Raw genomic sequence first — 16,552 nt, 5'->3', positions numbered from 1 at the left:
ATCTCTCATTACTAGGTGATTATAGTCTTAATTGATCATAAAGGTTTAATTCTAACTTTACAAGTTAAGATCAATCATATACAATAGAGTCTATTTCAATTCATGATTATATGATCCTAAATTTGATCAATTACTACACATAACATTGAATTAGGAAGATCACATATGAACCTTCAACTTTGCCTCTAATGGCATAAACCCACAAAAATCACATTCATCAATTTAGATTAGGGTTTACCATAGAAAACACATGAAATCATCATAATATCATTAAACAAATCTAAATAAATCATAATTGGATGTTATCCACTTGATTGGAATCACATCCAAACCCTACCCATAATGCAAGCACAACCCTAGCTAGAATTGGGTTTTTGATTACACAAGTGGGGTAAACTATGGGGGATCCATGGGTGGAAGAACCTATGGATGATTAAGCTTCACATACCTTCAATCAAAGTCCTAATAAAAGCTTGAATTAATGGGGAAAATCGCCCAAGGTTGCTGCCCTGTTCTCTTCTCTTTCTTCTTCTTCTTCTTCTATTCTAGAGAGATGAATTTTGTAGACAGTTTTGGGGTCTTTAGATGAATGAGTTAAAGTGATTAGTTTAGGGTATATTAACTATTTATAGGAGGTTAATTAACTAACTAATCTCCCTCCTAACCCTAACGAATTACTAAACTAACCCTCAACTCCTCACTTAAAACTAATTTACCAAAAACTGGCAGCACCTACAAGTCCCCCATCCATGGACCGTAGATGGGTCTACTGGAAGTGGTTTGGACCCGGGGCTCATAATTTGCAGGGTGTTGCAGCCCCTGACCTACATGAATGACCTACGGGGGGTAGCTTGATCTTAGGGGCGTGAATTGAGGTCGTGAACCAAGCTGTTTTGACACCTTTTTGGGCAGTGTTGGGGTCCTCCTCAAGGACCCCTTGGGTGGTCCTTGGGGATTCGTACCCATACGTTTATCCCCTAAACATGTCATTATAAGTACAGGAGTCATTCCTATCAGTTTTCACCCTCATACAACACTCCAAAACTCCACTACTAGACTCTACAACACATTAGTTCAACTAGCTAGTTTTCGGGGTGTTACACATAGGATGAAGTATATTCTTCATGTGGTTGACTATGTATCAAAATCGGTGGAGGCAATTGTGCTTTCAAACAATGAAGGAAAAGTGTCACCACATTTCTGAAAAAATTTATCTTCTCCAGATTTGGTACACCAAGGGCAATCATAAGCTATGGAGGTTGTCACTTTTGTAACAAGTTGTTCAAGGTATTTCTAGAGAAATATGGTTTTCTTCACAATGTAGCCACTCCTTACCATCCGTAGTCTAGTGGGCAAGTTGAGGTAACGAATAGAGAGACAAAGCAAATCCTTGCAAAGACTGTGAACACCAACAAAATTGATTGGTCGAGAAGGCTTGATGATGCGCTATGGGCTTATTGTACCGCATTCAAGACTACCATAGGTATGTCCCCCTACCAACTTGTATGTGGGAAGTCATTTCATTTTCCTGTAGAGCTAGAGCATAAAGCAATATGGGAGCTAAAGAAGCTGAATTTGGATTGGGGTGCCGCATCAAGTCATAGACTGCAAGATATGAATGAGTTTGATGAGTTTCACCTAAAATCATATTAGTGTTCAAACTTGTACAAGGAGAAGATGAAAAAGTACCACCATCAGAAGATTAAAAAGCATGAATTTGTTGTAGTTGATCTGGTGCTCTTATTCAACTCAAGGTTACGCTTGTTTCATGGCAAGCTTAAGTCCAAATGGACCAGGCCATTCAGAGCGACTCAATTATTCCCACATGGAGTGGTTGAGCTCGAGAACCAGGAAGGGACAAGGTTCAAGGTGAACGGGCAGAGAATAACAGTCTACTTGGCGAAATCTGAAAGTTTGCAAGATGTGATAAAGGCTTATTACCTTGATGAAGTCAGAGTAATCAAGGTGTCTGCGTGGTGCCGTGACGTTATATCAAGTGTTTCTTGGGAGGAAACCCAAGATGTACAATCTACCCAACTATAAGAGTTTCTTTTCGATATAGGAGTTTACTTCTTTATTTTTGATTTTTTAGCTCTTTAGATAGGTGTTTATTTTTCTGTTTAGTGTTGGTTAGATATAGAATAGGGTCTGTATCTAAAAAGCATCCAGAAAATATAAAAAGAAAGTCCTATTGGTTTCTACGTGTGCAGGGATGAAAAGGCAAAATTTGCAAAATCTGCAGTGGTCTACAGACCCTATCAATGGTCCGTTGATCAATCCACGGACCGTGGATGGCGTCCATTTATCCCAAGTAAGAATTCTATCTTTTTCTAAGTGTAAGAGTGACCAATGGACCCGCCTGAGGAACTGTAGGTCGACCCATGGACTGTCGACAGGGTCTCGTGGGTCCAAGTTAGGGTTTGTGCCGACCCAACCCGGACCACGTATTAATATAACCCTTCATTTTCAAATTCATTTGCCACGACTATTTTCTCCCCCCACCAATTTTAAACTATCGAATTACCCATTTTCATCCCATTAATAACCCCCAACTCACTCCCAAGTTGATCCTACTAAATTCCCCCATCAATCTTCTCTCCCAAATCAATCCTGCATCTCCCTAAAAATCCAGCCAAGTCTTTGGATCAGTGGAACACAAAAATCCAGCCAAATCTAGAACCATGATGTGGACAATGGTTCTTCGTTGATCGACGGACCATTCTGTACATCCATGGTTCTCCATATAAGACTTGATTTTCAAATACCTGACCTACGGAAGGGACCCATGGACCATCGTTCCATCAACGGACCGTAGGTACCCACCGTGAGTTACAAGTTATGCTGCTGTCTGAAAATTTTTGGAGTTTTTTTCTAGGTCTGAATCTTGTTCTAAAATTATTTCATGAGTCTTATTGTCTTGTTTTGGTATTAACTAGTCTTCCACAGGTACCATGGCTCTAAAACAAGCACCGGAATATGCTACAAAGGGCAAGTTCATATCCGTCGCTCCTTTCAGTCGCATGGTCGTGCAGTCCAGTGATGATGTGTACATTCCGGAGACCATCAGGGGTACCCCCACTGCACCACTGACCACTGACCACTAGGAAACAGACTTAGCTGATTGTTTCCATAAGTGATGAGGTCACTGCCCCCCAGTCTAAGGAGGGGGCCACATAAGTTAGAGAGTCACAATTTGGCTCAGAGTCGCAGTCCGACTCCAGTTCTAGCGGCAACACCGCTTCATTTTCTGATGTCGATAGCACGGGGGATATCCCAGTACCTCCATGTTCACAACCTGCATATACTACCACTGAGTCAAACAGATGGTGCGTGGATGGCCATGCTGAATGAAAATAGAAAGAAGGCTAGGGTCATTACTAAGGAGCGCATGGTACTTACTGGTAGCCTCCCCACTGCCCCAGCTATTGAGGAGCTCTTCAAGTGGCACAAATGTGAGTGAATAGCACGGATCCCCCGGACCTACAACGAGGAGATGCCTAGAGAGTTATATACCTCTTGTGCTGACACCATCCAGAATTCCATCTCTAAACGGGCCAAGCCCGTAGATCAGTTTCCACTTCAGTCTACTTTGGTGCAGGGTTTCCTAGTCGACATCTGAAAGGACACCTTTTGCCAGTTCAAATATGGCCCAGCCCACACTCTTCCGATTAATACAGCAGAGTATGAGTAGAGGATGGGAATTATCTAGAGCAGGTCCTTGTAAAGATATGCGGATCAGAGAGAGACACTTTGGAGGTGGCTGGCACATCATATTATTGAGGATGGGAAGCGCACTGAGTGGGTACGCACTCCTACTCTAGGTTTTCAGAAGATGGCTTTGATCTTCGCTGCGATGTTCTCCTGGTTATTGGTTTGGAATCAACTGTCCTCTACTTAGGCAAACAATGTTGTAACATGGTATCGGGCTGTGATGATAGCAACCATTATGGCGGGTTTGGAGATTGATTTTGCCAGCATCCTGATTGCAGAGATCCATGAGAGAGCCTTTCAGACCACCACCACTCTACTTTTCCCGTGTCTAATTTTTCATCTTTGCAGGGAGGCTTCAGTGCCTATTTAGCATTGTGATAGGGTTCTAGAGGCAACCAATTCATTAGACATCGGCCTCATTTAGGATTATGCCAACCTTGCTGCACCACAGAGAGAGCCACAGGTTGAGGTTCCGCCATTGGGTGCTGATCTTACTGCTGATGTGGAGCAGGTCTAGCCTGATGACTCATCTATTCCAGCCCCTAGTTATGCATAGGATCCACCTTCTACTGCAACTAGCAAGGCCCCAAGCTTATCCCGAGCCACCCTCTTTTCAAGGTCTACTGTCGTTCTTCTGGCTAGAGTCCAGAAGTTGGAGACCCAGATGGCCACCTTGCTGCGGCATATCAAGTCGTGGATGCAGCGCTCTATTTTGGAGTCTGAGCAGAAGATGGAGCATATCATGGATTGGAAGATTCAAGTCATTCATAAGTGCCTGGATGCTTTTGAGTTGCGAGTATTGGAGAGGACTGCCCCTACCATAGATGTGTCCACCTTCCAGATGGAGTTGGCTAGCCTCCATGCCAATGTTGATGCCCTCTTCTCCTCTACACATATTGTGCCAGAGACTACCTCTGCGATACGAGAGGATGAGGTGGTGATGACTGCTCTATTCAGCGAAACTATGCCACCACCAAATTCTTCTCGTGTTGCTAGGAAGCACCATCGCTCCGATCACACTTCTGACACTGATGAGGCTCGGATATTGAAGAAGAAGGACCGCCAATGATTTTAGGTGGCCCAAAGGGAGTCTATACTTGATGAGGAGAGGAGACAACAGTGGGCCTGTGATATAGATGTTTGCCCATATAGCATTCTGTGCACTACTGATGGTGCTCCCATAGTTTGTGAGGGCGCTACTAATGGCATCCCTATTGTTGATCCAGCAGGCTCCGGGAAATCGAACCAACTTTTTTCTTGAGAGGTCTTCGGCACATTTTCTCCACATGATTGCTGCACCCTAAGGTTTACTATTCATATTTTTGTGCATTGAGGGCAGTTTTACCTTATTTTGTTTGGGGTGGGGTAAATGGATTTTGAGTAATAGGGTGAAGTCTTAGTAACCCAACTCATCATCCTCCTTTGTGATTTTCTTGCCTCTGTTCTTTTCCCCCAAGGAACTGTTCACGTTTATGTTGAATCGGAATAATTAGGATCGTATGTGTAGAAGCAAGTAGAAGAATGAAAGTAGGATGGCATAAAGAGCATGAAATTGATACCATCCAAATATTGTGAAATGTGCTAGATCTATAGGCTGAATGAGTTGAATGTTTTGGATCTTCATATGGCATGATAAGGAACCAGTATGATAGCATGACTTAAGCTAAAACTTGAGCTGGGTAATTCAATAATCCGATAATGAAACATTGTGCCAAGTGTGTGTGAGAAAATTTTGAGTATTCATACAGTATATGCCAATCTAGAACTTTCCTCGTTTCTCTTGCTAAGATAACTAGGCTAGAAGGTGGGAAATGATCATAGGCCCTTTTTCAAATAAGTCCACTCAGGTCTAAAATGGTTCAACCAAAAGAAATAAATGTTTCCTTTGATCCAAATGTTTGAGACTAATGTAGACCACTTCTTTCAATACACCTAATTCAACTTCCCTAAAATAAATGGCTTGGCCCCGGTCCCTCCTTGGACATGTGTACCTTGACTTAGGCCAAAAGCCTAGGTTGAGGGTGGCTAATTCAAAAATGTTACCTTGATCTTGGCCCTGGTCCAACATCAGATATTATGCACCTCAATTCATGGAAAATACATAAGTTGAGGGTGGCTATGAAATAGGAAACCAAAAGAAAAATGGTATGAAAAGAGTTTTGCATTGAAGAGAGAAAAAGAAAAGAAAATATAGAAAAAGATGTTACTTTATTCAAAAGAAGCAAAAAGATGAATGACAAAAGTGCTGAAAGAATCAAAGAAAAATGAAGTAAAAGAAAAAGAAGAAAAGTGAAAAATATGAGCTATAAAGTCAAAAGTCGCATCTGTATGAGGAGAGTCAAGGGAAAGAAAAGAAAATGAAAATATATCAAGAATTGGTTGAGGAAAGAGGTAAAAAAAGCCAATGTAATGTCAAGGAGGGCAGAAAGTCACTAAAAAGTACCCAAATGTATTCTACCTGACCCTGAGCCTACATCACAAGCTAAGAAAGTCCTATAGTGATCCTAGCAACTAGTTTGGAAAGTCTAAGCAGTTAAAATAAGGGCAACCCTATGGTATTGAGAACTAATTGTACTTGAATTCACTTCTGAGCATGAGTGTTGAATGAATCTTTATACTTGAAATTCATATCTCTTTTGTGTGAAAAATGATTTATTTTGAAGTAAGGCACTAGTTATATTGTTGGACAGTTGGTACCTTGGTGATTGTGAAAAGTGTATGTTATGGTGTAGATTGGTCGATTTATGTGATGTTTTGATCCACATAAGTTAGCTTGTTGAGTCTAGATGAAAGATTTATAATAATGTGATGGAATTGATTGAGAAAGACATGTGATTGCTTGGGTTTGTATGTATTCTTCTATATAGGTGTCGTTTAGAGTGTTAGTATGTCGCTTGAGGAAAATCAACAAGTCTAAGTTGAGGGTATTTATATATCGTTAGTTTATGGTATTTTTGATACGTTTCACTTAGAACTTGTGTGTCTTGAGCCATTTTGTTATTAGGAATAAAGTGTTGTGTAATTTTTGCAGGAAATAGGCTTAATTGCGGTTGATGAAGATTCATAAGTAGCCACAAACAGAGCCACCCATGGACCATAGGTCCCTCGACGGATCATCGATGGGCAGTCGTAGGTCTTGGTTTGGAAATTGAGTTTCAGTAACTCAAACCATGGATTACCAGGACGGACCGTACGTGTGCAGGCGTAGGTGGATGATCAGGGAACTCTGACAAGTGTGGAACCACGAAGTAGACGACGGACTGTAGGTTGACCCACGGTCTGTCCTACATAATCGTCGATGGTGATCTAAGAGTTGAAGGTTCCCGTACATGATGAATTTGTCTAAGTGTTGAGCCACGGAAGGGACCGATGGATCGTAGGTTGACCCACAGTCCGTAGGTCGAAGCCTCGATCAAAACCGCATCTTGGAAGTTTATTTCCTTATTTTTGTTTTCTATAAATAGGAGTTGTAATCCTTATTTTTGGGGGTTAGACATTATTGTGAACTTCTAATTTTTGACTTTTTGGAATTAATTTGAAAACTCTTAACAATTTGATTTCCAGAATTCGTTTGATACAATTTTCACTTTGAATTTCAATTCAAGATTTGGGTTTTAATCTATTCTAACTGTAAGTTCATGAATTCTTTTAACCAAAATATGAATTGTGAACTATCAAGCATGAGTAGTTAAATCCACAACTAGGGTTGTGGGAACCATGAGCAATTAACAAAGTATGAATAATAATTAACTAATTCTTGAGTAGTGTTAATGCATGTATTGTTAATCCTTTCATTTAAAAGTCTTTTTAACAGTGGCCAAAGTTATAACTCGCCTCGTTCCTACTTGATAGACCAAATAGGTAATGAATGAGAAAAGGATTAAACAACAGAGATTTAGTGGATGCTATATAATAGTCTAATGTCAGTTGGCGTGATGGTGAAAACTAAACCATACATTGATGTGATGAGTACTCTCAGGTAAAAGGAAGGGTTAGTAAAGCATACACTCGTAGCCAGACCAAGGTGTGTGGTGAAATTTCCTACTTGGAGGACCAATCAGATAGGGATACCCAACTTACCAACTTTGCATAATAAACACTAGGCAATGATTACTATTATTAGAATTATTGTGTTAAGAGCTTTTGGGGAACAAATATGCTCTAGTTTCTCTCTCATATTGATAGCTCAAAGTTTGAATCTTGTCTACTTGTTACTTAATCAACAATTTGTTACTCTCGTTACAAAAACCACCTGTTTAATTTTCTCGGAAATAGTTTGACTAAACGGAGATAATAGTGAGTTAAGTTGAAGTTTGAACCATATTCCTCGTGGGATCGACCCCAACCTACAAATTGGGTTCTTTATTTGAAAACGATCGCTTATACTTCTTTAATAGAGGTGTAATTTGAGCGTATTAGAGGCCCATGTACAGGATCAATTACAGGTTGTATGCTAAGTAAATGCTGATGAGTTCAAGATGCAGTAGGCCGAGATGCGAGCTCAAATTGCAAATCTTGATGAGAATCCAGTACATGTGCCCACTCTCATAGTGCTAGAGTCTTTGATGAACTTCTTTAGTGAGCCACCCAACACTCAGTCTCTTGAAGACTTCTGGGTGAGCTGCCCAAGAGCAAATCCGGCAAGAGAAAACACAAAGTTGATGAGTCTGATGAGGAGTGGCCAGCAAACCTCTCTAAGGAGGAACAAAAAAGCACAAGAAAACACGCAAGGAGTCGAGGAGAAAGTGTAGAGAAAAAGTAGTACTTGAGCAACAGAGGAAAGATGTGTAGTTGGCTGGCGCTTCTAGCTGTGCCATACCACCTCCTAGTGCTACTGGTCCAGCTGATCCAGTGTAGGTTTCTGATAGTGCACCCATTGATAAAGGTGCTGACATTGCTCGACTACTGGCTCCTAGTGCGCCATAGGTATGACCCCTCCTTACAGCCCTGTACTGTTTAGCTTTATTGACTTTGAGGGCAAAGTCCTTTTGTTTGGGGAGGGGGGTGGTAAGCAACCTGCCATTTAGCTGTTAGAATAATGCAGGTTGATGTCGGATAAATTGTGAAATATTGGTGTTTTTGTGAAGTTTTTTTGTGTGAACTATGAAGCAATTATGTTTAAAGTGAGCGTTTTGTTCTGTCTAAAATGATAACATGTATGACTTTTAATCTGAAATTTGACGGTTAGGCTCTTTAGATTACATCCTAGATACTTATGGGTTGAACATTGCTAGTCTGGAACATAAATAGGTGAACTAAGAAATAGAAAAATGAAGTCTGGTGTCATGTGTGTGTAAGGTTTTCTTGAAGTCTAACGCTACGAGCAAAAACTAGAACATGCCGAGTAGTCTTGCTAGAATCTGAGGATAACTGGTTAGGAAAGGATCAGTAGGTCATTTTTGTTGAGCTCACTAAAAGCCAAAAAGAAAAAACCAAATAAAAAAGCACAACACTTGAACCCGATTTGAGCCTGACACTAGATTTGTTCTTACTCGGTTAATATCATATCCTTGGGTCTCCAAAGTACGATGCCACAACTCAGGCCAAAAGCCTAAGTTGAGGGTGATTACAACCCGAGCAGAAAGGAAAAGTAGAAAAAGAAGGTTCACTCAGTCAGCTTGAAAGCACAAAGTATAAAGAACCCTCTTGAACAGGAAGATGTGCAATATAAAAAAAAATGAAAAAGAAGATAATTGTTGCTGGGATGTACTAAAATGAAAAAGGAGGGAATCGCTGAGAAAAAAAGGTTGTGTGCGAACGAAACTTTGGAGATCCAAGGTACTAGTCACTCACAAAACCAAAAATCCATTCCCTAGCCCAAGCCTATGTTACAAGCCAATAAAGTCCTAAAGTGATCCAATTCTGGTTGTTAGAAAGATAGAGTGTAGAAAGCAAGGGCAAAATGATAGTCTTTTGTTGTTAGTGTTAGAAGTTCTTTGAGAGTGTAAGCGTAGAATTTATTCTCTATTTTCATGTGTGAAGGACTTCTTTGGTGTGAAGACATTGTGGTAACTTTTGATAGTTAAATTGTGTTAGCTGATAGTATACAGGCATAAGCATGTTCGACTGCGTAATAGGATGTCATATATTGATCCTTGCATATTAGATAGATGGTTTCGGACACAAGTTGTGGTTGAGATAGTTCTTGCATAGTTTCAAGAGGTTTTGAATGTTTGAGTGACAAATGTCTTGTCTTTCTCATCACTTCAAGATAAGTAATGGTTTTAAGTTGAGGGTGTTGATGTGCCATGAAATCTTGGAAAATTTGATGCTCAAAACTAATGATTAATACTAGAATTGAGTATATTTTTCTAAGATTTGATGTGTTTGTTTGATATTTAGACAGGTTCTCACTTGTGTGGAAAATTGGAAAAAGAATCAAAAAATGAGTGGTCTCGAGGAAACACCATAGAGATCAGTACGAGCCATCATAATTCCCATGGTGCTGAAGCAGTAAACTTGGAAAGACAAAAATCCAAGTGAAGACCACGGTGCCCTAGATGGGCCGTGGTCCTCTTCATGACTCGTGGTGATGATCGTGATGGATTTCCAGTGAGAAGGCATCGAAAAGTTCAAACGGGTTGTCGTCTCTATAATTGTCTGTGGTGTTGTCTGTGGTGCATTCCCAGTACACAGGCTTTGACAAACCAATTTTAGAACAACTAAGTCAGGATCACGATGGGCTTCACAGACAGTGAAATCCTTGATGGGTCGTCTGACTGGCCGTGGAAAGGTGCAACAATTCAGTTCTACTTCGAGTAGGACTCTTTTTAGGCTGATTATTTGAATTAATTAGGTTGTATTTTCGCTTTCTCTCATCATATCTGGAACAAGCGACTAGTTTCTAAATATTCTTGACTTTGGTTTTTATCGATTAACATTGAATTGATCTTCGGAATTGGATTTTAGTTTTCTGAATATCAAGCATTCGTTGAATTTGCAAACTTTCGTAAGTGATTTCTCTTAATGTTTTCCTTACAAATCTTTGTTTGTTTAGTTAAAATCATGAGTGGCTAAACACCACAACTAGGGTTGTGGGAACTATGACGGAAATCTAAGTGTGGATTCACACAACGAGTAGAATATGATTTGTATTTGCAATATATAACTAAACCTTCGTTATTAATTTGTTCTAATGAGTGCATGCATTAGAATCAGTTTATGTCTATCAATTGTTCGAGAGAAAATGGATAGTTGGGAAAAAATTGAGTTTAATCTGATGAAATGGAGTTAGAGTTCAAGTTCGAGAGAAGAGAACTTTAACATCATTGTGTGCGAGGGTAAAATATGTTAACAATCGAGGACCGAGAGGATTTTAGTGGAAGTTATCTAACTAAACTGAGAGGTGTTTGATATAGTTAACTTGCCTAGAATTTGCAAAGAATAAATTACTTGAAACCCATTCATGAACTAACACTAGATTGTAATGTCATGTGAAATACAACCCATGTTTCATTCACTTATCAATACAACCTTGAAATCAATACTCTGTTAATTGTTAATCTAGATTTTGTTTAACAATATTGGTTACTTGAACTTGGCAACTAAACCCATTTTACCTTCCGTAATTACTTTCTCTAGGAAATAATAACAACATTTGGATAGACGTGATGGTGAATTCATTTTTGTAAAGAATTGTCTGTGGGATTGACCTGAACTTACGTTGAGTTCTATAAATTGACTTAGACCGTTTATACTTCTTAATTGAAGTGTATGTTCGGACGTATCATGCATCCAAACATTTATCACGTGCCTCAATTGTGTGGTGTTATTTAATGTGTTACATAAGCCAAAAGGTGTACAAAATTACAAAAAAATAAGTTTGCGCGGGGTGGGGTGGGTGGGTAATGTTATCTTAGTTTATTTAAGGTGTGTTTTTGTGAATTCAGTCACAGTCTAGGGGGTACTTGTGTCTTATCCAATTTTAAGAGTGACTAACTTTCAGTAGTAATCATAAGAAAGTTTACATCCACTATTCATAGGAACTTATACTTTATCATTCATTTTATAATTTCTTACTTAATTTTCTCATTTAATAATATTCACAATATTTTTTAAAATACACGTGCAACGCACGTACATCAAAACCTGTATAAATAATAAATGGGAGGTAAATAATTATTAAAATATATATATATATTTGGCCTCACATCATAGTAACACTCATTTAAGAAAATATATAAATATAATTTAACGGGATGAAAAAGGAAAGGCTGCTCTAATTTGGTTGGATAAGAGGGAGATGTGTTTAAAAATTCTGAAGGAAAATTAAAGGAGCAAGTGGAAAAAGTATGAGTCTTTAGCTTAAAAAAGATAGAAAATCTTAACAATTTCCACAGAAATTGTATTTTCATGTTGAAAATCCAAAAAAAGAATTAGGAGCGAAAGAATACCTTGCTCAAGTTTCACCTTCGAATGACAAGGTGCTTTCAGTTTGCCCGAATTACCTAGGTAATTAATGACAAAATTCATATATGGAAGAGAACAATTCCAACAATATTTAAGGCTAACAACCAAAGAACATGACAAAAATCACAATTGTATATGAAATTCTAACCTTTGGAAGATAATACTTCATCTTATACATTATTTTTTGTAGAATTGGTATCGAGCATTACTAGACAAGGTTAGGCATCAAGTAGCGTCAGTAACATATATTCAAGCAACAAAAGAATGATTGAATAACACATATTGTAACAATTAGATATGATTTGTACAGATGCCAAACTGGTCATTATACTGGGAATTTTAAGGCTTCTCAATGACTAGGAAGTTAGAAAAGTTGTAGTTTTGCTCAATCTTAAAAGGCTTCAAACACAGCTTGTGAAGTATTGTTACTTGTCACGCCCCAAGGCTATCCCCTTGACATAGCACGGGACCTAGGATCACGAGTGACCCAAGCTAACCCTATGTCAGGCATATATCAAGCATACTGAGAATAACTGGATAAAACATATACTATACAGAAGCTAAAACAATGGATAACTGAAAGTGGGGAATACCCAACTAGTCTGAATGTATAAAACATACTAAGAGTTTAATAACAACTGAAAGATTAAACTTAACAATTCAAGTTGATTCCACTACTATGTCTGAATAGACTCTAACAGAGTTGAGTTACTGGGACATTCCCCCAGCTAACTCTAACAAAACTGAAAACTAAATGTAAATACTAAAATGAAAGCATGTGTATTATCCTCGGAATACGAGGACTCACCACTGAAGCTGTTGAATGCAGACCGAGAATCGATCTAATCGTGATCAGGATGCTAAGTACCTGAACCTATATCAAGAAATTATGTAGCACAGATATGCGCGAGTACTTGGAATTTACTAAGCATGCATGATATAGATACTACCTGCTCCCATATCGTAACACTTCCAAACAGCGGAACAAATATATGTAAGCTGAATAAAGCATAACTGAGTAGTGACATAAACTCAGTACAGATATAGCTACTAAAATATAACTAAAAAGCTAAACTTAATGTAATGACCATGTACTAATCATGAAAATGACATGTTGAACTGAATGCTGACGTATATATTAAAAACCTTGTCAAATAAACTGCGAGTCTGACTGTGGAAGCTACCATTAACCGACATAAAACCACGTGAGCTAAACATGGAGTCTTATGTATATGTCCAATCGAGAGGACACAATATACCTTGCCAGTGGTATAAATGCATGAGTGATGTGATCACTAAATCTAATGCCCAACAGAGGGGACTTATAATCCTACGGGGGCACGTAGTTATGGGACTATGAGGGTACACTAAACCCTAGTCCAACTCGGTGCTAAGTCTACTCCCAACTGAATACGTATATGGCACAAGGAATTAGGCAACTTTCCAAGAAACAAGCTATTTCAATTTAGGTTACTATAACAACTAAATCACAGTATATATCCTAGGTTTTAGAAACCCTGGGTCTAAACAAGATATGGAGAATGAAGGAACTTACTGAATTCTAGGGACCTACTGGATGAAAGGAATCCACTAATGAAATCCCACATACCTGGTGAGAAAATCTACGGAGAATTCCTTTGATTTCGGGGCAGGAACTTGAAGAAACTTTCTGACTGTTCTTGGGGAAACTGATGCCTCTTTCTTCTCTTTATGCTCTATGTTTTTTATGATTATTGGTAAATAAAGGTTTTAGGTAAGGTCTGAATAAATTACTAGGCTTAAAATGAGTAAAATGGTGAATTTTAGGTATTAGATGATGTAATTTAAATGTCCAAAGCATAGGGGAAAAACAAAAATGACCATGACTTAATAACTGACAAGGTCATCGATAGACCCTGACCAACGAACCGTGAACTGATCGACGATCCATCCTGGCAGGGCGTCATTTGGTATCTAAGACTAGGTGTTAGAGATTACGATCCACTGACCATGCACCATACACCATGGTCCTACCTACTGTTTGTACGTCATGTCGTGGGTCGTATTTTTCGTGGGAGTTTTGGGTGGCCAACCACGAACCATACCTACGGGCCGTGGTTTGGACTCTGTCAGTGGAACCTGTAAAAATTCAAAAATCTTCTACTGGCTCTTTCTCTAATCCGGGGAGTGACATTATCTCCCCCTTGGGAACATTCATCCTCGAATGAAGTCTAAACAAGCTGAGTATGGAGGGAAAGAGCTGCAATCTTTACCACTAATTACTAAGAACTAATATTTAACTGATCTCAGTATCTTCTTCATGCAAATATGATAAAATGCAAAGATAAATGAAGGAACAAGATACTGAAACTGAATTTACATAAGAGCAAACTGAGAGACTGGAGAGGAACTATTACCTCAAGCTAAAACAGAATCGAAAGGGAATAGGTAAGGATACTTGGCCTTCATGGCTGCTTCTTCTTCCCAAGTAGCTCCCTCTACGGACTAACTCCTCCACAAAACCTTCATTGAAGCTACTTCTTTATTTCTCAACCTACGAACCTGACGGCCAAGAAGTTCAATTGGCACCTCTTCATAAATGAGACTATCCTTCACAGCCACACTATCTAATGGTACTATTGATGTCGGATAACCCACACACTTCTTTAACAGGGAAATGTGAAAGACTGGATGCACCATTGCTAATTCTGCTGGCAACTCTAACTCAAAGGCCACATTACTAACCCTTTTCAAGTTTATGTAAGGACATACATATCTAGGATTGAGCTTCCCTTTCTTGACAAATTACATTACTCCCTTCATAGATCACACCTTCACGAAAACCTAGTTAATGATTTTGAACTCTAAGTCCCTTCTCCTAAAATCTGCATAGGGCGTTCGACGACTTTGAGCTATCTATAGTCTATCTCTGATATATTGAACTTTCTCCATAGCCTCATGAACTGAATCAGGCCCTATCAAGGCTTCTTCACCTACTTCAAACTAATCAATTGGTGACCTACATCTACGCCCATATAATGCCTCATAAAGGGCCATCTGAATAGTGGATTGAAAGTTATTATTATAGGCAAACTCTATGTGAGGTAGGTTATCATCCCAACTACCCTTGAAATTGATCATATAAGCTCTCAATATGTCCTCTAAGGTCTGAATGGTACGTTCTACCTTACCATCCGTATGTGGATGAAATGTTGTACCGAGATTTACATTAGTACCAAGACCTTTGTTAAACAATTTCATGAAATGAGAGGTAAACTTAGGACCTCTATTTGAGATGATATACAAGGGAACTCCATTCAACCTGACTATCTCATGGATGTAGAGTTTGGTATAGTCCTGCGCTGAATCTGTTGTCTTGACTGCCAAGAAGTGAGCAGACTTTGTAACTCTATCCACTATCACCCAAATGGAGTCATGTTGTCTTCGAGTATGAGGTAAACCGGTAGTGAAGTCCATGTTTATCACCTCCCACTTCCATGTAGGAATGTTAATCTCCTGAGTCATATCTCCTGGTTTCTAATGTACTACCTTAACCCGTTAACAATTAGGACGCTTAGCCAAAGAATCTGCTATATCCCTCTTCATTCCGTTCCACCAAAAGTCTTCCCAATGATCATGATACATATTAGTGGCACCTTGATGAATGGAATATATGGAGTTATGAGCTTCTGTAAGGATGTGCTGCCTCAACTCACTCACGTTGGGAACACACAAGCGACGCTGGTAACGAAGCAAATCATCTCCCCCTTGGGAAAAAACCTGAACTTTCTGATGATGGATCACACTTTTCAACTAAAGTAATATAGGATCACTATCATGTTTTTCCTTAACCTCTGCTACCAATGAACATTTTTATCTATCTGAACTAGCATACCACCACCAGACATGTTTGTAAAGCCAACTCTTAAGCGAGCAAGTCGGTGACCATCTTTGGCTAGCTCTTTCCTTTCTTCCTCAACATGTGCTACACTACCCATATACATCCTGCTGAGAGCATCAACTACTATGTTTGCCTTACCATGATGGTAAACTACATTCATGTCATAGTCTTTGAGGAATTCAAGCCATCTCCTCCGATGAAGATTCAACTCTTTCTAGATGAACACATACTGTAGGATCTTATGATCTGTGAACACATCCACATGAACACTATACAAGTAGTGTCACCAAATATTTAGGGAAAATACTACTGCTCCAGGCTTGAGGTCATAAGTCGGGTAGTTCTTCTCGTGGACCTTAAGTTGTCTAGAAGGATAAACTATTACCTTATCCCGCTGCATCAACACGCAACCTAGGCCAACCCTGGATGAATCGCAATAAATCACATAACCTTCTAAACCATCTGTAGAGTCAAGACCGGAGTTGTAGTCAACCTAGTATTCAGTTCTTAGAAGGTTTTCTCACACTCATCTGATTGACCACTGAAATTTGA

The 16,552-nt window shown here is 39.2% G+C and overlaps 1 protein-coding gene across 1 annotated transcript; it reads right to left on the bottom strand.

The window, feature by feature from the left end:
- Positions 1 to 15,657: 15,657 nt before the first annotated feature.
- LOC107060444 (uncharacterized) lies at positions 15,658 to 16,160 on the bottom strand. Its single transcript, XM_015308404.1, has 2 exons — positions 15,987 to 16,160; positions 15,658 to 15,888 (listed from the first exon to the last, which is right to left on the bottom strand). The coding sequence occupies exons 1-2, from the start codon at positions 16,158 to 16,160 to the stop codon at positions 15,658 to 15,660; spliced, it is 405 nt and encodes a 134-aa protein (XP_015163890.1).
- Positions 16,161 to 16,552: the final 392 nt, after the last annotated feature.

This window comes from Solanum tuberosum, unplaced genomic scaffold (genome assembly GCF_000226075.1).
Source record: "Solanum tuberosum cultivar DM 1-3 516 R44 unplaced genomic scaffold, SolTub_3.0 scf00081, whole genome shotgun sequence".
In the NCBI taxonomy this organism is placed as follows: Eukaryota; Viridiplantae; Streptophyta; class Magnoliopsida; order Solanales; family Solanaceae; genus Solanum; species Solanum tuberosum.
Note: the sequence above shows the minus strand (reverse complement) of the source record. Positions and strands in the feature narration are given on the sequence as shown.

Excerpts from the sequence above, each read along its gene's own strand:
- LOC107060444 (XM_015308404.1), bottom strand. The coding sequence starts at position 16,160 with ATGAATGTAGTTTACCATCATGGTAAGGCAAACATAGTAGTTGATGCT. Across the intron at positions 15,889-15,986 it reads TGTCTGGTGGTGGTATGCTA|AAAGTTCAGGTTTTTTCCCA; the intron begins GTTCAGATAGAT and ends ATCCATCATCAG.